General features: G+C 51.1%; 3 protein-coding genes and 1 long non-coding RNA gene across 9 annotated transcripts; 2 read left to right on the top strand and 2 right to left on the bottom strand.

The window, feature by feature from the left end:
- Nucleotides 1-59: 59 nt before the first annotated feature.
- On the top strand, nucleotides 60-8,993 carry ZFPL1 (zinc finger protein like 1). 5 transcript variants are annotated; one of them, XM_080985504.1, is made up of 8 exons: nucleotides 60-196; nucleotides 957-1,095; nucleotides 2,837-2,948; nucleotides 3,375-3,568; nucleotides 4,186-4,261; nucleotides 4,754-4,933; nucleotides 6,192-6,321; nucleotides 7,143-8,993. In XM_080985504.1, exons 2-8 carry the CDS (start codon nucleotides 994-996, stop codon nucleotides 7,327-7,329), a joined length of 981 nt encoding a protein of 326 aa, XP_080841630.1. In that variant the 5' UTR covers nucleotides 60-196; nucleotides 957-993; the 3' UTR covers nucleotides 7,330-8,993. The 5 variants fall into 5 exon arrangements, with proteins under 5 accessions (XP_080841630.1, XP_080841632.1, XP_080841631.1 ...); XM_080985506.1 differs by having other exon boundaries at nucleotides 83-183; XM_080985505.1 differs by having other exon boundaries at nucleotides 117-227.
- Nucleotides 8,898-14,702, bottom strand: TMEM262 (transmembrane protein 262). 2 transcript variants are annotated; one of them, XM_080985510.1, is made up of 3 exons: nucleotides 14,171-14,702; nucleotides 10,699-10,798; nucleotides 8,898-9,156 (listed from the first exon to the last, which is right to left on the bottom strand). In XM_080985510.1, the coding sequence occupies exons 1-3, from the start codon at nucleotides 14,465-14,467 to the stop codon at nucleotides 9,080-9,082; spliced, it is 474 nt and encodes a 157-aa protein (XP_080841636.1). In that variant the 5' UTR covers nucleotides 14,468-14,702; the 3' UTR covers nucleotides 8,898-9,079. The 2 variants fall into 2 exon arrangements, with proteins under 2 accessions (XP_080841636.1, XP_080841637.1); XM_080985511.1 differs by lacking the exon at nucleotides 14,171-14,702 and adding an exon at nucleotides 12,638-13,035.
- Nucleotides 11,433-12,631, bottom strand: LOC308465538. Its single transcript, XR_013980495.1, has 2 exons — nucleotides 12,386-12,631; nucleotides 11,433-12,015 (listed from the first exon to the last, which is right to left on the bottom strand). It is a non-coding gene; the product is annotated as an uncharacterized lncRNA (long non-coding RNA).
- VPS51 (VPS51 subunit of GARP complex) lies at nucleotides 13,829-22,810 on the top strand. The gene is made up of 10 exons (XM_080985503.1): nucleotides 13,829-14,036; nucleotides 15,073-15,202; nucleotides 15,473-15,619; nucleotides 15,873-16,092; nucleotides 16,644-17,388; nucleotides 18,382-18,597; nucleotides 19,882-20,100; nucleotides 20,798-20,919; nucleotides 21,271-21,358; nucleotides 22,413-22,810. The coding sequence occupies exons 1-10, from the start codon at nucleotides 13,845-13,847 to the stop codon at nucleotides 22,671-22,673; spliced, it is 2,340 nt and encodes a 779-aa protein (XP_080841629.1). The 5' UTR covers nucleotides 13,829-13,844; the 3' UTR covers nucleotides 22,674-22,810.
- Nucleotides 22,811-23,071: the final 261 nt, after the last annotated feature.

Consider the following 23,071-nt stretch of genomic DNA (forward strand, 5'->3'; position numbering starts at 1 on the left):
GCCGCCCCGCGCGACGCTCTCGCGAGGTTAGCGCCGCTCGCGTGACGCTGGGGATGATGCCATCAGAGCGCGTCCTCCCCGGAAGAGACGTGGCAACAGGGCCAACAGGCGAAGGCATCGTCGTCCCCCTCCCTCCTCCTCCGCCTTCCTTTCCGTCATGGCCACGCCTCTTCCCCGGAATCTGTGAGGGGAATCCGTGAGTATCGGCGGACCGTCGCGCGGGGCCGGTAAATAAGGGCTAGGGCGCCGATGGATCGCGTCACTCGGACGCCTGGGTTCCTTTCCTGGTGCAGGGCAGGACTCCTGGGTTCCTGGCAGGGCGGGGCTGCAGAGCAGGGCGCCCGGATCCCCTTCTGAAAGAGGAGCGGCAGTGGGGCGATCACTGCTCCTGGGTTCTTTGCGGGGCGTGAGCGTCGCTGGATCCGGGCGGGGCGGCGGCTGGGATGCTTGGTTGGAAGAGATGACGATTGGCATGTGGGTGGGGGGAGAGAAAAGCTGCTGTGATTTTTAAACATCCCAATCTTGAGGGTGCTTTCGTAGAGATATCTCCAGTGCGCCTGGGACTAACTTGGGTAGTACAGTACTGTATTTGTGTGGGCAGAGTATTGCTCTCTCCGTGGGCTGATTCTGGTACAGCTCCTCCATAGAGCAGTAACAGTTGCCTGAAAGATCAGGAAAATCAACAGGTCTAGCTTTCTCTGCTTTTGCAGCGCCATGCTCCTCAGTGTTACCTGCTGTGTTTTGGGGTGGGAGATGGAGGGGAGAGTGCAAATGTTGTGGGAGCATTCAGATGAGGGCAGTGTAGATTCTGGACTCTGCTAGTGAGGAACGTGCAGGAATTGGAGCTAATGATGAAGACTTGGGTGGAGTTTGTGTTTTGCTAATCTGGTATCTAGGTTGGGTTGGAAAGCCTTCATCCAGGCAAGGCAGTAATCCCTCTTTCTTTCCTTGCCTAGCTTTCTTTGGTCCTGAGTTGGCACTGTATTTGCCATCATGGGGCTTTGTAAATGCCCCAAGAGGAAAGTCACCAATCTGTTCTGTTTTGAGCACCGGGTGAACGTCTGTGAGAACTGCATTGTTGCTAATCATGCTAAGGTAAATGGGGCCACTGGATTAAGGGTGCAGGGTTGAGACTGGGCTAGAGAGTTACCTTTTGCCAGGAGGCAATGTAACCTTGGAAAAGGGGGAAATGGGGATTTTAGGTTCTCATCTTTCTCCCTTTTCCTGCTCTTGTTAGAAACATGAAAGCAAAATGTTGAAAGTATTTGCCTTTGTGATGGGGTGTGAGAGGAACCTGCATCATTCAAGATTTTGGGCTATAACTCCCACCAGGGCATAGCTGTCAATAGTCCCTTATTTGGCAGGAAACTCCCTTATCCCAGCGCCATGTCCAGCTGCTGTCTCTTACTGATGATGTCCCTTAAATTTCCCAGGTTTCAAAGGAAGCAGCTCCTCTCCCTCCCTCCCTGCCGGCCAGGGAGGAGGGAGGCTCCAACTGTGTTGCTTGGCTGCCTGGCCTGCCCCCCTCCGGCCTCCTCTCACCAGTCTCGGCCCCCGGGAGCCCCTCCGCACCAGGACTGAGGAGCCTTGAGAGGAGAGCGAGGGCAATCATAGAGAAAGCAGTTCAGAGAGAGGAGGCGGAGGCACGGGCAGGTGTTCCAAGGGCTAACCATAGAGGAGGAAAGCGGAGGAAGGACCGCAAGCGCTTCTCCCATAGATTTGTAGTGGTAGATTAGCATAGATACTCTGATCTGTGGGTTTACTTTGGGCACTATTCCCCCCCCCTTCCTCCCGCCCCGCCTGATGGAACTGAGAACTACAGATGGAGCATGAGAGAAAAGATACAGAACTGCAGCACCATCTTTGTAGCTTGGACTTCGTTTTGCGCGAAAAGTGGTTGCTGCTTGTAGTTATTTAATTGCAGTGTTTCATCAGCTGGTGTCTTGAGCAGCAACCTCTGGAAACGAAGGGCTAAAAACCGGTGCTGCTCTCCAAAATTATCAGGTCCCTTTTAACTTTGTATTTCAGCTGGTTGACTAAAATCTCTTATTTTGGCTGCTGATCCTTTATTTTCAAGGCTGCTGGTCCCTTATTTTCAAATCTGTACGTTGACACCTATGCACCAGGGGCACACGGGGATGGTGGGAGTTGTAGCTCGAGGGCCACGGCACCATCTCCCCTTCCCTCAATTGTTGCTCTATGCTACCTTTTCAGAAGTGTGATGAAGTGCCTCCTGGGCACTGATTTCTATGCTGTTCAAACATTTGATGCAGAAGGGTGACTTTTTGTTGCCCTTAACATCAGACTTCATTGGCTTTTTTTTACTGGAGCTTGGAAAGTTGGTAGAGGGAAGAACATAGAACCACCTCTGTATCAGCAGCTACTAGGGCCAAAAGAGCCAGTCCATATGATCTCGGTCAGTCGTTCCGAGGTTTTTCCCCAGCTCTCCTGCCCCCTTTTATTTTTTTAACTTTTTGTCAATCTGTGTAAAGCTGCAGTTGCACAAATGATATCACCATATGTGATTTACCTGTACATAATAAAGAAATAGGGTTGGTTCTGATTCAGTTATGCGACTGTCTCCTTCCTTCAGTTCGACAATTTCCTAAGCGCCCTCTTAGTAACACCTACTCTGCACCAAGTTCAGACCTCTCAGACACACAAAAGTAGGCTGTGTTTTCCTTTGGGGATCTTACTAGACCTGAGCATCTTTAGAAATCTTTGTTATTGTTATCGTTATCATTGTTACCAATATCCTAAAACTCTGGTGCAACCACACTTACCCTGAGCCTAATTCCCTCTTGCCAAGCATTTGCCTCTCTTTTTCTTCTTCTAGTGCATTGTCCAGTCATACCTGCAGTGGCTTCAGGACAGTGATTACAATCCCAACTGTCGGCTGTGCAATACACTTCTCTCCACTAAAGAGACAGTCCGGCTGGTCTGCTATGGTCAGTAAAAGTTCTCTATGCTCTCAGGTGTGACATCCATCCATGAAGCTAGGTCTAGGCTCTGCAAACAGTAACTCTGCTAAACTTAGCAAATCGTCCTCCTGAGGCCATCCAGAGAATGCACTCCTTCCCTGGACATTGAAATGCCACTGCAGCAACTTTAAAGTTGGCTTCATGCAAATAGAAAGGCAGGAAAATGTTGATTGTGGAAAGAGGGTGGGGTGCTTGTGGGAGATGCGTCCTACTCCGAGTCTGCCAGAAACCTGTAGTTGATTAAGGCTACTGGGAGGGGGAAACTATAGTTCCCAGTATTATTTGTGGGAAGTCATGTGCTTTGGATATGCTTTCGCTGTATGGTGTGGTTCTGCCCTATCTGTCCCCATGCGAAGGTTCGCCCTTACAGATCCCCCATCCCTGTTCCTGTAGATCTCTTTCACTGGTCCTGCCTCAACGAGATGGCCAACCAGCTGCCGAAGAATACTGCCCCAGCCGGCTACCAGTGTCCCAATTGTCAGGGCCCCGTCTTTCCACCAGCCAACCTTGTCAGTCCAGTAGCATCAGTACTGCGAGAGAAGCTGTCGATGGTGAATTGGGCTCGGGCTGGCCTTGGGCTCCCGCTGGTAAGAGGCAATTCCAGCATTTTTGGTTTTTGCTTTATTCTAAGGAGGGCTAATTGGAAGCATAAGAAAAGCTGGGTTGGATCAGGACAGTGGCCCATCTGGTCCAGTATCTGTCACCGAGGCCAATAGAGCATAGCTATGATTTGCCTAGAGCCTGCTGCCAGGTAGAGAAGTTCTTGCTGTTTTTAGCTTCTGGGTTTGTCTTGTGAGGAGGAAAGAAAGTGATGCACTAGTCAGCAAAACACCCTTGATGGGGAGGGGGAATCTACAGTGGGCTCCTCATCAAGCAGATTCCCAGATGGCAGTTCCCTTTTTCCTTTCCCCTCTCGGGGACTGGACTAGGGATCCAGTTCTGTGTTTCAGCATGTGCAAACGGTTCCCACTTGGGTAAATCCAGGGTGTTTGTATCCTTGGACAGACAGACGTATCCATGGAAGTGAAGGGTCAGCTTCAGGGCATCTCTGCAAGCTGGAAGATGAACCTTAGCCAGGCCTGCTGCACTGAAGGCACAGATTCCAGGGCCAGAGGACTTTCTGCACCCACCTGCGTGTTTCTTCTGCCTGCTGTGGATTTTCCTAATTAGCCTTACATCTGACTTTTGCTTTCATTCTGCTCAGATTGATGAAATGGAGACAGTCCAGGAAGCGGAGCCTCATGACCCCGCAGACTACACGGATTGGTCCAGCTTCACCGGTGAGTATTGCCAGAGTAGGAGGAGCCAGGCACCATGACAGCTGTTCAGTCTCTTGGCTGCTGGTCCCACCCCTCTCACCCCCTCTGGCAGGGTCTCCTGGCATGATAACACAACTCCTTTTCTCTGGAGGCTTTGTGAGTGCAGAGCATTCAAGGTGCCCCACTCAGGGAGACAACTGTGTTTAGGAACTAACTGGGGAGGGGGCTGCATTTCGCAATTCCATTCCCATTGGGAGATTTCCTACCCCTCTCTCCCATGAGCACTGCAAACAGGAAAGTTGGGGAGGGGGGTTACCCTCGTAGCAGCCAGAATCTCTGTATTTGGTGGAAAGGAATTGCCATGGCCTCACACTGAAGACCTTGCCCCTTGAGGGAAGGGGCATGGCCCTGGTGACCCTGGGCCTCTGGCCCAAACTTGTGAAGAAGTGTCTCAAGCGCATGAACCAAGCCTTGCCTCAGTGACCTCTCCTCTCTTTCTCGCCCCATATCCAGTCCTCAACTCAGAGGAGGCTGTGCAGCAGAGCCCCCATTCGGCCTTCTCTTACAGTCCAAGCGCAAGCTTCCCCTCCTCCCAACAACAGCAAAGCATGAACAACGGGGCAGTGCAGGAGCATCAGCACACGGTCATCAGCATGAATGCTTTGTCCAATGACCCCGTCACCATTAACGCAGGTAGGCACATAGGTGGGGGGCCTTTCATCCAGGGAAGGGTGCCTGGGGGGGAACAATACTATCTCCCCCATGATGGAACGTGGGCTGAGGAAGAGAATGGGACCTCATGCCTTTTTGCTTTCTGCCTTGCTGCTTGTGGCCCATTCCTCTCAGATGTGAAGCTGGCAAATGAAATGAAATTGGCAAATGGGGCAAATTGGATTGTGGGAAGCAGGGAAAGGAGAGTTCTCCCATCCTACTGATGCTGCCAGTTGGTGGGCAGATATTTAAGATGGACAAAAGGAAGAACTTTGTACAGAACAGACCACACATAGTTGGATACACACCCGCCTTCTTCAGGGGTCTCCCTGCTGCTGCTCTTTTGTTGAGCTTCTCCTTGTCTCCTTGGGAGTCAGGAGGGCAACCTCACCCCAGTAGCGCCCCTTGATCAGTGGCAGGAGCCAGAGGGTGCTGCTCTTCAGTTATGCAGTCCCCAGGCAAGTGGCAAGTTGGAGCCAAACTGTTTTCTGGCATGGAGGGCAACACAAGCAACAAGGAGGAGAGCGATGCCCATGCCTGGCATGCAGGAGGTCCAGGGTTCAATCCCTGCTGGCATCTCCATTTAAAAAGAGAATCAGGGAGCTGCAGTAGCAGCAAGAGGTGTTGGGAAAGCCATGCCTGCCTGGTAGGTCGGTTCTGCTGATCAGTGTGTGCAGAGGCAGCAGCCTTTGACTCAATGAGAGTCTGAGCTGGGACAGGGCAGCTTCTGGGATGCCCCCTGGGCCATCCTCATGCTAATAATAATAATACCTTTATTGTCATTGTACAACCTGTGTACAATGAAATTAAACGAGCCTCCCCCCCCCAACACTCAATCTCTTATCGAACAACACACCATCTTGCAAGTCAATTTCGCTATGTTATTTTCTGTTCAGCAGCCTAAGAGCCCACAGATAGAAGTTATTTTTTAGCCTGTTGGTACGGCTGATTATGCTTCTATATCTCCTGCCCGAGGGTAGAAGATTAAAGAGGTGAGGGCCGGGGTGTGAGTCATCCCTGAGAATTTTCTCACTCTTCTAATGCAACAATCCCTTGCGATGTCATCTGGTGGACTCTAGGGACAGCCCGTGATATCATGTGCTGTATTCACCACCCTCTGTAGAGACTTTCTGTCCATGGCATATCAGGGTTTGTAAAGTGGGTTAGGCCTTTTTCGTGGGGGTGGGTGGCCTTTTCCAACCCATTTTCTCTATGCTGTTATCCGCTCCTTTTCTGGCAGCCTCCTCGCCACGGAAAGTGTATGACACCCGGGAAGGCGGGGGCAGCAGGGCTTCCGAGGCTCACGTGGACTTTGACGAAGACAAGTATCGGCGGCGGCCAGCGCTTGGCTGGCTTGCCCAGCTGCTCAAGTAAGTTTGGAAGAAGCTGCAGCCATTCAGAGTGGGGCTGGCCAGAGACACGGGGGCCTCCTGTTCCCATGGGGCTGATGTGGAATGTGGAAGGCTTCTATACAGGCTGGCATGAGAATGGTAGAGACCCCAGATACAGGAAGAGTCTGGGCTTATACTGAAGGAAGGCCGGGAAGCCTAAGTCCCAGTAGGGAGGGGCAGGAAGCTGGGCTGTGGTGTGTATGCAAATGTGGGCACATACACACTCTTCTTTTTGTTTGTTTCTACCTTCAGAGAAGTACTGCCTTCACATTTTCAAACACATCATTTGGGCTATGATGTTGTGCAGGAAGCCAAATTGAGCCTCATAGACTGAGCTCTGTTTAGCCTTGATTCCAAATATTTCTCTCTGTCTCATCATCCCTGTTCTGAATTGACTCCTCCTTGTAAAGTGGAGAGGGCTGAAATCCACCTAGCAGGTTGGGAGGCACGAGGTCTGTCTCTCGCCCCAAACTTTGCAAGCTTCCCTCCTTTACCTTTTTATTTGAGCTTATAAAATGTTTAAATCGAAATATGTTCAACCTTCCAATTGCTTTCCCCCACCTTGGATTGTGCCACTGAAAGCAGGCACTTACTTCTTTAGCCTACTTATTAAGGAACTCCTTTCAGAAAATGCCTTGTTCCTTACTATACTGTCCCTAAGGCTTTCTTCCTCAGCTGTGTCCTCACAGCAGCTCAGCTAATGTCTAGAAGGAGCTCACAGTTCACCAGTTTGGATTTCGCCTCTTCCCTGCTTGGAAGGAGCTCTTGCTAACACTTTCTCTCCTTCCTCTTGCTGTCAGGAACCGCTTCAGCTCTAGGAAGCAGCCCCGCTCCATGATGCAGAGGTTTGTCATCCTCCTCCTAATTGGTGGAATTGGTTTCCTCACCCTTGTCATCATCATGATGAAGGTGGGACGGGCCTCTGCCGACCACGACCCCAACTTGGACCCCAAGTTCAACCCACACATCCGGGTTGGGCAGGAGTGAGTGGGGGGGCAGCCTCTTCCCTGCTGGGCTCCCTTCTCTGTTCTGGGCTCCCCTGCCCGCTGCTGGAGAAAGTTGGACTGAGGAGAGTCCTAGAATAGCTCTTTGGTTGCGATCTCAGCCCCTCCCAGGAAGAAGCAGGTGACCACGGCCACTCCTGACAGCTTGGACAAAGAGACTCTGGTGATGGAGTCGCCCTCTTCCTTCTGTCTTCTGCAAACTCAAGCTGGAGCTGGGAACTCTTTTTGCATTTTTGGGGGGCCCCAGAGAGCACCCCACCCCTTTTCTGCTGCATCCAAATGCCGGGATGGTCACAGGCGAGAGAGGCTCGCTTTTCCTGGGCATCTCCCCATGACACTACAGAGAGGAATAACAGTTCAGTGGTCTGCATCTGCTTTTTCTGACTACCACTCAATGGAGTACCCCCAGTCTTCCTCCGTTCACTGATGTGAAATGACAGCTGCTGAGTCAGCAGAGGAGCTCTCTCGCTCCCCCCCCCCATCACACACACACACCAACCCCCAAAGTTTCATTGGCTTTCTTTTTACCGAAGTGAAAAGCCCAACCTCTTCGCTCAGCTTTTACTAGCAGCTGAGATACTCTCTTTTGTTTTTCTCAGCTTTGATGTTCATAAAGGAACTATGGAAACCAAGCACTCCCCACGCACCCCTGCTCCCTCCCAGTGCCCTGTAACAGTGTCGGTAAAAGAGTGGGACCAAGTGGGGGTGGGGAGGAGTTTCCTCCCTTTGCCCAATTTGGGGTGGGAGGGGGTTTCAGTAATAGGCTTCTGCTGCTTCAGACCCGCCTCGGTCCTTTGCTGTGGGCTACCTGAATTCCATGAACATAGGGAAGCCCTACTTGGATCTCCTTTTGGTCCTGGCAGGGCTGGTGCGTGGGGGCCCAAGCACTTTACCTAAGGCAGTTGTTTTTCCAGCACAAGGGTCTGCACCATCCCCGATAGCTTTCCTTAGCACAGCTGTAGCCCCAAGGAGCAGGTGCCTGCTTCTTGCACAGCCCATCTTTGCCCTGCCAAGTGTGCACCTCTCAACAGGGCGTTTGCAGCTGGGGAGAGCACTAGTGAGGAGGGAGCAGAATCCCCCTTACCACAATACTCTGGCAGTAATGGAGACATGGATAAATGGCTCATTGTCAGCTCAGCAGAACGCTGAAATAGCAGAAATCTAACTGAAAGCTGGCAGCACAAGTGGGGTTTGTTTTTCCTCCTTTAACAGTGCAGTGGCTGGGATCGTGGGTTCCATGTTAAGTTTATTGTGGCAGATGTGATGCCTGTGTACCATTATATAAAGGACTGAGTTGGCCTTGCAATCCCAAGCACCATCTCTCTCTGCTCACCCACCCCCCAGATCTCATGCTGCAAGGCTGGTAGCAGCTGGGTGATCCTCAGACCCTGCTCTTCAACTGAGAGGTGCTGGCCCCATTCATAGCAGTTTGGAAAGGGAGTGGGGCACACAAGCCTTCCCATGATCCCTTGCAGCAAGGAAAGGTTATTTGGAGGTGTCTGACTGGCATTGCCCCAGCAACGTGACTGTGTGGCTCACTGACCACCTCAATTCTCTCTTGGTGAAAATACAAGACTTTATTACACCTGAAGCAATAGACCTGTTTGTTTGTTGGTGTTCCATTAAACTCTCTTGGTTAACCCGAAACTGTATTTGCTCCCTCCCTTCTTCCTTGGAGGCAAACTGGAACAAGCCTGGGGAGTGCCCCCCCCCCCCTTTTTGAGAATCGCTGCTTAGTACTGTTCCTCTCTGTAATCAATGGTGGCATAGTCCATGCTGAAGCGGGCAAGGAAGGCAGCAAAGTTCAGGGCTGGGCAGAAAGGAGAGGAAGGCATCAGTAATCATTTCAGTACAAACACTGCTTTTTCCCAATTGAAAGATGGACATCTGAAGTCTGACATCCTCCACACAACCTAGGCCGATGAGTTCTTTCACAGTTCCTTGTGTGCTACAGACATGCAGGCCCATTGGGAATGTAGCGCTAAACCATGGTTTAGCTCTATGATAATAAGCCATGGGCTTGCATATTTCCCCTTTCCCTCTCCACTGGCATGGCTCCCATGAGGAAATTCGAAGTACCCACTTTCAAACTATTTAGAATTCCTTGCTGCTTCTCAGTTTGGCAGAACTCTGGTTAGCTTAAACTGTAACCTGAGAAGCTGCCTCATACAGAGTTAGGCCATTGATCCAGCCAGCTGAGTACTGTCCCCAATCCATTGATTTGTAATAGCTCTCCAGGGTTTCAGATGAGGGACTTTCCCAGCCCTACACAGAGATGCTTCCGAGGACTGAACCTGTAACCTTCTGCGTGTGAGGCAGGTGCCCTGACACTGAGCTGAAGCCCTTCCTCTGGTTTGTTAATAAGCCAGGACCACAAACCAACAACTTGATAGTGGCAGCACCATAAACCATGGCTTTGATCCTACAGCAGAAGCTTCCAGTCTCTTCGCTGCTTTGGCAGAGGAGACTCATTCACAAACCGTTAACATCATGCGGAAAAGTACGTTGTGGCAGGAGAGCTGAAAGCGCTGATGGAAAAAAGTGACTCCACTTCTCCAACACACAATGGGGGTGGGAGGGACCCACTGCTTTGAAGCAAGCAAGTTTATGCGTTTCTGGGTATGACAAAATGTAGAATGGCTGGCAGCAGCCTGGGAGGTCAGGGGAAGCCTTCACAGAAGTTGAGCCATTCAGTAGGGTGTTTGGGCTAGAGGACTGGGCCTTATGTCTGGGAAGCATCAGGGAAAACCTTGCTACCCCAGGGCCAGAGTTGGCTTCTGCTGCGACATGAGGCGGCACCTTCTCCTTTGCAGCAAATGTGACATTCCTAACTGGGCCCACCTCTTTCCACCACTGATAATCCCAGCTGAAGACCCATCCCTCTCAGCTCTAGCCACATTCCTCCTCCTCTCAGGGTTGGGTTCTTTTGGAGGTGGCTCTTCTGACTTGGAGATGGGGACAGTGTGAGTGGATTCCTTTTGTCCTGGTTCAGTGGCTAGAGCTGGGGCAGGTTTTCCAGTGTGCATTTTTCTATGAGCTCTGTCTCATGAGCTTATTAGTAGAAATCAACAGATGCCAGTAAGTATTAAGCACCCGTGGACGATTTTAGTGTTTTTTGCTTTGTTTACTAAATAAAAGCAAAATAAACCTGCTAAGTTAGATCACTTTTTAGAGCCTCATAAAACATTATGATGGCAAAATAATAATAAAAACCCTGCTCTATGGAAATTGCCCTAATTTGCACAAAATATTCCAATTCAATCTTTCCCAGAAAGCTCACATCACTGGGCTTGAAGGGAGCCCCAGAATATGTGGTGGGTCCCCATCCCTCTAGTTCCCCAACTTGCCTTACCGAAAGATGTCATGGCAATGTACATCAGCACATCGTCGTCTGCTTGTAAAGTGTAGATCGCTGCCAGCAGTGCCCAGTAGAAGCTGGTTGTATGTGAGGACTGCAGAAACCAAACAGAAGGAGCAGAAGTGATTTGTCTTCAATGATGGAAAAGTGGGAGAGGGGAATCATCTCTATACTCTGATGCGCTTCTCTCTGGGGGATTAAGATGGAAGGGGGCAAATGGGACACTTTTCTAGATGCTTATTGCAAACCCCCACTACATTTGTGGAAAAGTTAGCTTAGAATCCTAGACCACATACCCCAAATCTCTCCACATCCATTTATTCTGGAGTGAGTCTCAGCATGCTGGTCATATTCAAGAATTTTTTTCATTAATTTAGAGTCAAGGTTAACCTTCCTGGTTTTCTATTTGCAATGCTGAATGCAGATTCAGCAGTGCATAAAATTAAGTGCACCCATGACCACCAAGTCAGGATGTTTGAAACAGAGACAGGTAGAAGGAAGGGCGAGACCTACAGTGGGTGACTGGCAATATTTTATGTATTTATTTTCTTAGCACTATTTTTATAGACTGCCCAATAACAATAGAAACATTTAAGATATAAATAGTAAGGGCAAGAATATATAATGAAGAGTAACAAAATGCCACCAACAGAATTAAAAACATCAACCTCAAACTCAAGTAACACTAAGAATATTTTAAAACAGTTTTCAGCATTTAATTTTTGAAAGAAAGAGTTGATGGTGCTGGAAATACAACAAAGGAGCTTGTCTGTTTTGGCAGAGCAGTCTACAACTGAAGTGCTATCACTTCTAACTGACCATCTTATCCTCCTCGAATTTGTCTTGTCCCCTTTTAAAACTGTCCAGGTGTGTGCTATCACCTACATCTTACGGTAGTTAATTCTCTCATTCACCCGTAACATGAGAGCCAGTGTGGTGTACTGGCTAGAGTGCTGGACTAGAACCCTGGAGGCCAGGGTTCAAATCCCCCCTCAGCCAGTCACTTCCTCTCAGTCTAATCTACCTCACAAGGTTGTTATGGGGGTTAAATGGCAAGAAGGAGAAGTGTGGGTACCACCCTGAGCTCCTGGGCTTCTCTTATTCAGTCTTCACTGGATGATCCCACTGGGTTCTTGTATTGCAGGAGAAACTCCACTGTCCACTTTCTCTACATCATGTACAATTTGACACACCTCTATCATGTCCCTCTTCAGTGTTTTTAAACCTAAACTAAAAAGACTCAAGCTTAGTGACCTTTCCTTCTAGGGGAGTTGCTGCATGCCCTTGATCATTTAAGTTGCCCTACTCCACCTCTACCCTGGGTGCGGATGGCACTGTGGGTTAAACCACAGAGCCTAGGACTTGCCAATCAGAAGGTCGGCGGTTCGAATCCCCGTGACAGGGTGAGCTCCTGTTGCTCAGTCCCTGCTCTTGCCAACCTAGCAGTTCGAAAGCACGTCAAAGTGCAAGTAGATAAATAGGTACCGCTCCGGGGGAAGGTAAACGGCGTTTCCGTGTGCTGCTCTGGTTCGCCAGAAGCGGCTTAGTCATGCTGGCCACATGACCCAGAAGCTGTACGCCAGCTCCCTCGGCCAATAAAGCGAGATGAGCACCGCAACCCCAGAGTCGGTCACGACTGGACCTAATGGTCAGGGGTCCCTTTACCTTTACTTTACTCCACCTCTACAACAACCTTTTTGATAAACAGTGACTTTTGAGATTTGAAAACACAAATTAATGCCAATTATTTATGAAGAGACAGTGTGTCAATGTCCATCTTGATGGGTTTGGTACTTATGCACCAGAACTCATCCATTTTCTACAGTCGCAAGCACCACCAGGGAGTTTTTCTTGTGTAAGCCTCTTTGAAATGACTGCCTGCAAAATAGAGGAAATGTGTGAGAGAGACAGGGAGAGAGATAGAGCTTTTTACCAATAGCACTACGGTAAAATGGAAGCTCATGAGGTCCCCCCTTTGGGAGACGAAGAAGTGATACAGGTCACCAATGAGAACACCTGTGTGAATGATGAGCATAAGGATAGAGCCAATGGTGTAGATGACTTTGCTTGGGAAGGTGATAGTTATGAATGGATCCTTCCAGCTCATCCTCTCTATGCCCCTCTGCAGTTGGCTGCTTCATTGATTTAGAACCCTGAGGAAGGCAAAGCACATTCAGACAGCCCAGCCTCTGACAGATGCAGATCCTGGCCTGCTGAAGTCATAGAGACCCAGAGGTTCCAGAACTCTTGGCCTGGGAAAAGGCAGCCACGGGCAAGAGAGTGCTGGGGTGCAGCAAGGTCCCTTTGGAAAGCCAAGTTGATGAAGAATAAGGAAGAGGGGGTGGGCAACCTTGCAAAGTCCCAGGAAGCTGGAATCCTTGACCCCAGCAAACTCTCAGCATGCCAGGCTGCTTTCCTCAAGCCTCACTTTCCAGAAGACGGGCAGAACCATCCTCCAGATTATACAATGCGGGGTGGGTCTCTGGCACTAGGGCAGCCTGACCCCTAACCCTTTTGTGACCAGGCAGCACCTCCTCTTCCCCTCCCTCCATGCACAGGAGCCGAGATCTGACTTCAATGTACCTGCCTCAGTGCCCTGGGGGAGGTTAGTTCCCTTGGGGGAGAGTGAAGAGTATGCTCCTTAAGGGGGGGGGGACCCCGAGACCCTGCCAGTCCCCCCTTCTGAGTCTTGTTCAGTGGAGGGGGGCCTCCCGGGGGGCGAGAGAAGCGTTTTCAAGGGGTTGTCCCTGTGCTGCTAGGCTGGGCGCTCCCTGTGTGCCTCAGGGGGTGTGGGGGTTTTTTGGGGGGGGAAGGCTCCCTCCTCTTTTCCACGGGCCGGCCTGGGAAGCCGCCGAGCGCTGACAACGTCGTCGGGCAGCGGCAAGATTGCTTTTTCCTTTAAGTAGCTGCACCAGCTGGAGGAAGAGCCGGAAGCGGAAGTGCTTCAACAAAACTTTATCGAGCGTCCGGTCTCCATAGAGACGGGAAGCCCTTCCCTGGGCCCGGTCGCAACAAAACTTTATTGTTCCCGGAAGTGGAAGTTGTTGCCGTTGACCGGTGCCGCCCTCCCCTCTCCGGTCTCCCCATCCTCCCCCCAACCCCAACCGCACGGCCAAACACGCACTCATACGCAGCGGGTCATGTCGGCGCCTCAGGCGGAGCGGGGCCCCGAGGGCGCGGGCGGCAAGCGGAGGCCGCACGGGATGCTGAAGCTCTACTACGGGCTGCCGGACCCGTCTGGGGAGGCCTTGGCGGGACCGGCCAGGGGGGATCTCGGGGGCCCCACCGACATCAACGGCCCCCACTTCGACCCGGAAGTCTTCCTCACCAAGGTGAGGGGGGGCACGGACGGGCAGATACACTCTCCGCGCCTAGCAACACCCTGCCCAGTGGCGAGGTCTCCATGGCAACCCTCCCTGGGCTGGCTCCACCGTCCCGTCTCGAGCTGGCCCGTCCCAAAACTCACTTGTTCCAGGAAATGCTGCTTTGCTTTCCCAAAATGCTGAGCACCTTGAGCTGAGTGTCTCTGGGCATGAGCAGAGTGCCTTTTCCCTCGAAGGGTTAGCATGTTCACAGATCCAGATTTCACTCCGCGCAAAAGATCGCAGGGTTCCTCATGGTGAAGAAGGCAGTCTGCTATTACTGAAGCATTGGACCTGAGAACAGAGTGCCTCTGGTAATCTGCAGAGTGCCATCTCCAAAGGATGCCAGACCTGGTGTTGTGTTGTGGTAAAGAGACTAAGCTATGAATCAGCAAATCCATAAGAGGATAAGGAGAGCATAAGGCCACTGGCCCATCTAGTCCTATTCTCACAGTGGCCAACCAAAGGGAAGCCCCCAAGCAGGTTCTGGGCTGATAGGCTTATCCTCCCCTGTTTTGGCTCTCACTTCCACCCTGAATTCACTATGAGCCCGGTTTTTGAACCGGGAAGGGCAGGGTATAAATAAAAAGTTTGTTATTATTTATTATTATGTGTTCCTTGGTGTTGGCAAGCCACTCCCTCAGCCAACTCAGCCAATAATCTCACCAACTGCAATATTGGGGAGTAAAAAATAATAATAATCTCCTTTTTAAAAAATGAATAACCCAAACAAGGATGCATAACGTTAGTGTGTTGCATTTCACTTGCAGCAGCTCAGTCACCTATTGACCTGCCTTATCCAGAAGTCAGACTCTTGCTCTGTTTAGCCCAGATCTTAGCCCTGCAGCCGGTGATCCTTTTGAACCTAAGGCCTTCTGTACACAAAGCAAGGGCTCAATGATTAAACGGCGGCGGGGGGCGGAGGAGTGTTCACAAGGATAGCCAGAGGAGCATTGGCCAAGTTCAGTTTGCTGCTGACAGCACCCATCTTTGTTGTGTGTGACAGCTGCGAAAAGAATGCCCCCTGGCCCAGCTGATGGACTGCGAGACAGACATGGTGAAGCAGATCCGATCCTTGGACAGTGACATGCAGACTCTAGTCTATGAAAATTACAACAAATTCATCTCGGCAACAGGTAACTGGAAGGCTTGGCGGGGGGGCGGGGAAGGTCCTGGAAAAGTTATATTTGTGGTTCACCTCCCTCTTCCAGTTTATTATTATTTAGATCAGGTGTGGGAAACCTGCAACCCACAGAACTTCCCCACTCAGCCCTCAGCTTCCTCCCCATCTCAGCCCCACCCTCTGCGCAGCCAATCAGCTTAAACAGACAGCTTCTGTTAGTGCCAATGGAAGAAAATGCTTTTGAAGCAGACTCTTCCTAACATTCTCACGTTCCATTCTTCAGACACAATCCGTAAGATGAAGAATGACTTCAAGAAGATGGAGGATGAGATGGACTGCTTGGCAGCAAACATGGCTGTCATCACGGAGTTCAGTGCGAGCATCAGCAGCACCTTGCAGGATCAACATGAGCAGATCACCAAACTATCCGGTGCGATACCACTTCTCTGATTGCTGCTAGTGTGCGACAAGGGTGTCAGGAGCCCGTCGGAGCTGATGGGGAGGGGGCACCAGTTCAGTGGCAGAACATCCACTTTGCATGTCGGAGGCTACCTGTTTAATCCCCGGCATCTCCAGGAGGAGCTTGTTGAGTGCTGGAAGGTGGGGTGGCACCAGTTGGGGTTTGGGGCTGCAAAGCAGCTTGCCTGCCCTGCTCTGACTTCCTCCCTCTCTCTTGACCCCAGGTGTTCACGCGCTCCTACGCAAGCTGCAGTTCCTGTTTGAGCTGCCGGCCCGCCTGACCAAATGTGTGGAGATGGAGGCCTATGGGCAGGCTGTGCGATACTACAGCAAGGCCCGCTCCATCCTCCACCAGTACCAACATATGCCTTCCTTCCGGGGCATCCAGGATGACTGCCAGAAGATCATGGCTGACCTCGCTCAAAAGCTGCGTGAGAAATTCAGGTAGGCAACAGAAGACATCAGGGGAGCTGTTGCACTTGACTGTTTGCTACAAATGGGGCTGTGTTTGGGGAGGTCTTGGGGACTGAAGCAGTAGAGGCTGTGAGCCAGAAGACTCGGCAAAGAATGGTGGCTGCTCTGTGATTCTGCTGTGCATATTTAGATTAGCTTAACTGACATGGTTTCCTTTCGAGGAATCCTGAGGTTGGAAAGGATTCCCCAGAGCCCTACAGTTCCCTGGGGGGAAGAGAATGGCTGCAGGGAGCCAATGTGGTGCCATAGTTGGAGTGCCTAATGAGGAGCTGGGGTTCAGGTACACCACCACCCTGCTCAATGCAGCCCTGAAGCATGCTGGGCATACTGGCCCCCCTCACTATCTCTCAGCCTAACCTACCTTGTAGGATCGTTCTGCATTTATGAAATTTCTGGGGGGAAATCTTCTGTGTTGCCCAGGACTCTTGGGAGGAAGGGTGGAATGAAAATGTCACTTAAGAGCAGGAGCCAGTTTAAAATCTGCAGCTTAGCCCTCAGAGCTTTCTTTCCTGCCTCCTCAGGGATGGGGGCTCTTGCGCCAAGGACTTAGCGGAGTGTGTGGAGCTGCTGCTGCAGCTGGGCGAGCCCGCCGAGGAGCTGTGCGACGAGTTCCTCTCTCATGCCTGCTGCCGCCTGGAAGCTGAGCTGCGAGCCCTGGAGGCGGAGCTGGGCGAGGGGCAGCTGGCCACCCCGGCCACCGACATCCTGGAGTTCACCGACCGTGGCTGCAACAACTTTGTCAGCAACATGTGCCTGGTGATTGCCTCATACCAAGAGCTGTTTGTCAGCCGGGAGGGGGCCCGTGAGATTGCCAGCATGGCCCATGACAAGCTGGTGGCCTTTGTGGACGGCCTGATGGAGCGCTACTTTGCCCTGGTGGAGAGGCGCATCCAGCTGGAGCGGGGCGTGGGCGATAACTCCCTGCTGGTGCGGGCCCTGGACCGCTTCCACCGCCGCTTGCAGGCTTTGGTCAAGCTCTTGCCCGCCTCACGGTCAGCGGCGGAGGGCACAGAAATTGTGGTGCGGGCAGCCAAGGAGCGCATCCGCCAGTACCTACAGGCCCTGCAGAGCTTCTACCTGGACTGCTTGACAGACGTGCGCCAGTCCTTGGCCGCTCCTCGGCTCATGGGGAAGGACAGCCCCAACCTGGCAGAGCTGCTGGGCACCATCTCAGCCTCCATCCTCAACCAGATCAAGTCTGTGCTCACCTACGTCCACCTCTTCACTGCCAAGGACATCACTTTCTCTAACAAGCCTTATTTCAAGGTAAGGGTAGAGAGAAAGAGATTTTGTTAGACTTTTCAGAGAGAAAGTTGCTTGCTGGAGCCTGGAGACTTGATACATCACAATAAATAAAAATGCATGGGTGCGCATATGTAGAATTACATAAGGTAACCCATGGCGACACAAATTGTATGAGAGCCAAACCCTCTGTAGGCTTCACGACAAGAACCTTCCACTGCCACCAGAAACCCCATAAGAAACTCCTCCTTGGGTCCTGCTTTTGTAGGATGGACCTCTCTGATTGTGGGAGAAGCACCCCAGGATATCTCCCTTCCAGGGGTTAAGGCAGAGCTGGGTGTACTCAGCCTCTGTCTCTTTAGTTTACATTTTGGGATATGCAGCTGCCAGCCTGAAGCCTCTGCCTGCTTCATGATGGGGCCCCATAGCTGCTAGTCCTCATGAATCCCTTCTCATTATGCCCCTCAGCCACTTGCATCTCTGAAAGATCCCTGCATTGCTGGGAGTTGGACTAATGACCTTTGGGGTCCCTTCCAGCCATACAATTCTATGAAATGTCTGAAATGAGGTAAGGGTTCCTTAACCCTTCTTCCCCATTGTGAACAGCTGTAGTGGCTACCTGACAGTTCAGCGGCTGGTGGACCCGTACTTGAACTGCCCCACATAGCTCCAGTCCTGCTATGTGATTTCTCTCTTAAGAAAAGCAAAGGCTTAAAGCTTTCTCACCGCCTATGAGCAATGGGCTTTGCCAACATCCTCCACTTCAGGCATCCCTCCCATTTGTCAGTGTCTTGGCTGACCCAGTGAGTCGTTGAGGGACCCGAGGGCCGAACTCAGGCAGAGCCTCCGTCCCTGTTCTTGCCAGAAAAGGAAGGGTTAAAGAGCCCCTTGGTTCCACCAACTCCCTGCAGTGCTGGCCCTGGAATCAAACTGTGGCTCATGTCAAGGCTGGGTGGCTGAGACTTTTTGCTGCGATGCCTCTAACTTTCCCCTGTGCCTCTCCTTGCTTTTTCCTAGGGGGAATTCTGCAGCCAGGGTGTCCGCGAAGGCCTCATTGTCAGCTTCATCAAGTCCATCTGCCAGACAGCCCGGCAGTTCTGTGAGAGCACGGGCGACAAGGGGGGCTCCACGCCCCCTACCCTGCTGCTACTCCTCTCCCGCCTCTGCCTGGACTACGAGACCTCCACCATCAGCTACATCCTCACGTTGACAGATGAACAGTTTCTGGTGCAGGTGTGTCACACGTGGGAAGAGAGGATGCTGGGAGTCATTTCAGGCTTGGGAGACTTAAATGGCCAGGGTGGGGGGCAGAAGGGGGCTGTGTTTCCTTTCCTCTGCTCAGAACCGAGTTCATTGAGATCTGAATAAGGCCTCAGCTGTGCCATTATTCCACACAACTATGAAACAAACATAGGGCTTTGTTCCCTCTTTATATATACAAAGAAGCACATTTTAGACCTGCCAGTTTTCTTTTAGAAGCCAACTACCAAACAAGGGGGAAAAAGCATTACGCAAGCTCCGTAAACAGGTCTTTTAAAAAAACATTTATAACATAATATATAACGAAATAGCGGAAGCCAGAACTGTACATACTGTCCCATTTGCATCATCTGTGTGTGTGTGTAGCAGAGCTCGCTGGTTTCCTTATTGCAGAATAAGGATTGCAGTATGTGTGACTCATGGAACTTTCTCAGCCAGGGGGCAGCCCCAAAGGAGAAATTCTGGCTAGCTTGCTTCTGGCTTTTGGAGGGGTCCTTCCCTGTTGAGTATGTTGCTTGGTGTATTCAGGTGTGGGGTGGAGGTGGGGTCCCCCCCCCCCCATATCACAGGGCCAGAGTCTCTTTCAAGGGAATTAATCCTATGCAGAGTCAATACTATTTATTAGAAATGCATTAGAATTGGATTTTGCCACTTTGGAAGAAGCTTGAAATGTAAGTATTGTGACCCCTGCATTCCACATGCGTTGGCCGAGAATGAAATGTGTAAGCTCCATTTATGGCTCTGGTCCTCAGTGCCGCTTCTTTGATGACTGTGTCAATTAGCTTTCCAGTCACTCCTCAGTCTTTCAGTCACTGCATAGGGCATACCTGCTGCTTCCCCACCACCCCAGGAAACCCCTACAATTCTTGCCTCCCATAAAACATATACCGTATTTCATTTCTCCAGATGTGGTTCAGAAAGATGTAAATCTCAAACCATTCAGAAATAAGCAAAGCCTATCCAAATATAGCCTGTTTAGTATTGGTATGGTGTAGCAGTTAACAGCGCGAGCTTTGAGCCAGGAAGTCCCTGGTTCAAATCCTGCCTCTGCTGGGAGCCTGTTGGATGACATTGGGCAAGCCAGTCCCTCTCAGCTTTTCCCACCCTCCACCTCCAGTTTTGTTCTTAGCGGACTGGTTCTTGTGGCGAGGCCTCCTTACGTATCTAAAAGCCCCTTGAGTTTTCCAGAGCCCCACATCAAGCTGCCAAGTGCCACCCTTTTCATCCTCCTCCTGCTCTGCCTTGCCTCTGGACCAGGACCACTCTCCCGTCACCCCTGTCACTGGCTTGTGTGCTGAAGCCCGGGAAGCCGCCCAGAAGCTGCTGAACCACTACGTGAAGGTGCAAGGCCTGGTCATCTCTCAGATGCTGCGCAAAAGCGTCGAGACACGGGATTGGATCACCACCATTGAACCACGCAATGTCCGTGCCGTCATGAAGCGTGTGGTGGAGGATGCCACCTCCATTGATGTTCAAGTGAGCGGGGTGGAGGGGAAAGGGGGGGGGGGAGGGATTTCAGAAAACCACCCCGGTTCCAGCTTCTTACCTTGCCTGTAAATAGAAAGAGAGGGCACCATATGAGGAAGAGGGGGTTGGAATTTGGGGGTTTGTTCCTTTTTATCTATTTGTTTATTTATAATGATACCTTGAAAATATCAGTTTCCAATGTATCTATATGGAAAGCCCATTAAAATTTTAAATCGGGTAATCGCCATGGAAAAATGTATACTTAACAGGTTACATAGGTTTGGCAGAATAGAAAAGTTTTCAGCAAGCGTTGGCACAGAAGGCATCTGCTGAATCTCTAGTGGTGGAGCGTTCCACAGGACTGGGCCAATGACACCGAAGGCTCTTTTTTTGTTGATGTCAAATGAGCCTCACCAACTCGGGGAACGACCAGCCATGCTCCTGCGGATGTTCTCAGTGATCGAGCTGAAATAGAAGAGCTTTGTCGGTCCCTGAGGCACCCTAGACCTAAGTTGGTCAGGGCTCTGTAAATTAATACAAATAGTAAATGGGCAGCCAGTGCAGCTGTTTTGACAGTGGTGTCATATGCTGCTTGTTACAGGGTAGGCGTGGGGTGCCAGGGGTCCTCACTTGAAAGAGAGTGAACCTGTGCAGAGGCTCCCTCTCCATTCGAGTAACTGCCTCACACGTTAATCTCCCCACGCAGGTTGGGCTTCTCTATGAGGAAGGTGTGCGCAAAGCCCAGAGCAGTGACTCCAGCAAAAGAACCTTCTCCGTCTACAGCAGCTCCCGGCAGCAGAGCCGCTACGCGCCAAGTTACACGCCCAGGTGAGCTGGGGAGGCAGGCTCTGTCCTTCCTGCTGGACGGGGAGTTTGACTCATCCCTAAATCATAAAGGAGCAGGCGGAGCACTGTGTGTATCTAGTGCAACCTTGCAAATTGGCTCCTAAGAGTTTCTGGTTCACAAGAATTGACGCTGGCTTGCCTGCCATGGATACCTCGCATAGTTATTGTGTGCCACGGGCCTGGGTGGAGGGAAAGAGATGTCCATCCAAACCCCTCTCCAGCAGGGCAGTTCAGGGGTGGGGGATGGTGTGCTAATCTCTTGGGCACGGCCCTTAGCCCCACAAGCTGTCAGCCACTCTGTGTGAGCCTCATCTCTTCTCTTCTCTCCCCAAGCGCTCCCATGGATACCAACCTGCTGAGCAATATCCAGAAGCTTTTCTCTGAGCGCATCGACATCTTCAGCCCTGCGGAGTTCAACAAGGTGAGGAGCCTGCAGTGGCGTGCTCTGTTGTGCTTCCTCCAGCCAAAGCACGTGAGGTTGGTGGCTTCTCTACAGGGGTGCCTGGATCTGCCTCTTGGGGAGATGTGCATGCACCCCACAGGGAGAGAGGAGCCATTGCCCTTGCCAACAGATGATGGGAGTGATCTCTAGAAAGGATAGCAGGTTCCTTTTCTTTGGTTATTGCTAGATATATATGTATATATCTTTCACTAGGGCTGCAGTTGCAGCCTGAACGTCATTCGATTACACCACTCAGATCAGGAGAGAACCGTAATTTTCACAATATGTAGGGGAGGCGTCCGTTTGGGTTCTCCCTCTCAGTGTTAAAAGTCTAATAGTTCATGGAGCTCCAATCTGCTTATCCCCTCCCAAATTGCCTGATTCTCAGTGGAGCCCAGAATCGGAGCTTTTGGTCATCTTGGCACTTTTGCTGAATGAATCTCCCATCCTCTTTCAGTTTCTGAGCAGCGTTTGGCTGCCACCAGGACAGAGGTGAATCAAGCCTTTATTAAGAAGCTTGTGATGAACATCCATGATGATGGTCCTTAGTAAGACCTGACCAGGATGGATGGTTAAGCTTGGCTGGTAAGAGCAGCCACATAAGTGCCTTTACTCTTGGGTCTTAGGTGTTCCCCTCTCTATTAGTTTTTCTGTTTGTAATCTTCAAACATGACACAGCAATGTGTGATTGGGGCAGGAGGGCGAAGCCACAGGCAATGGCATTTGCCTGTTTTGTTGTCACTCCTAGGCCAGGTAGGTTGCAGAACATTACCAATAAAGCAAGTGCAATTTAAATGGAAATCATAGAATAAAAACACAAAACGGCCATGCAAAGGGAAGGGAGGCACCCGTTGACTTAACCAAAGGCCTGGCTGAAGAGAGGCAGACTGAGCAGTTGTCCAAAACCATACAATGATTTCAATGAACACCCCCCGGGGAAAGTATCAGGAAAACATCCATTTGGGGGGCAGGGCGAGCAGATTTTTGGATCTTCAGTCTGCTGTCCATTTTTTAATCCTCTTCTTCCACTCAGGTCTCTGTGCTTACCGGCATCATCAAGATCAGCCTGAAGACGTTCCTGGAGTGTGTCCGCCTGCGAACTTTTGGCCGCTTTGGCCTGCAGCAGATCCAGGTGGACTGTTACTACCTGCAACTCTATCTGTGGCGCTTTGTCTCTGATGAGAACCTGGTGCACTTCTTGCTGGACGAGATTGTGGGCAGCACAGCCCACCGCTGCCTTGACCCCGTGCCCATGGAGCAGAGTGTCATTGAGGTCATCTGTGAGCGCGGCTAGGGCACGAGGAGGGGGCTGGACCGGGGGGAGGCAGCTCTTGTTCCCTGCCAGGTAGGGGGAGAGCGGGAATGTCTGGCAGGTGAGACCTCAAAATATGTCAATGTGGTTGTGATAAATAAAGAATAACTTAAACCGTATTCACTGGTGAAGGCTATTTTGTTTCTGCAGCAGCCAGGAAACTGTAGCTCTGGATAAAATTAAACCGTGTCAGTTGCTCCTTTTTGCATGATTTCATGAGAGCATGAGAAAGGTCCTGCAGCAGCAGCTGGGACAGGCCAAAGGCTCATCCAGTCCAGCATCCTGTCTCTGTGGCCAACCAGATTTGTTCATTTGTTCATTATTGTTATTCCATTTATATCCCACTTCCTCCTTCCAAGGAGCTCAAGGTGGCATGCGTG

Source organism: Podarcis pityusensis (assembly GCF_964106645.2).
Source record: "Podarcis pityusensis genome assembly, chromosome: 16".
NCBI lineage: Eukaryota > Metazoa > Chordata > Lepidosauria > Squamata > Lacertidae > Podarcis > Podarcis pityusensis.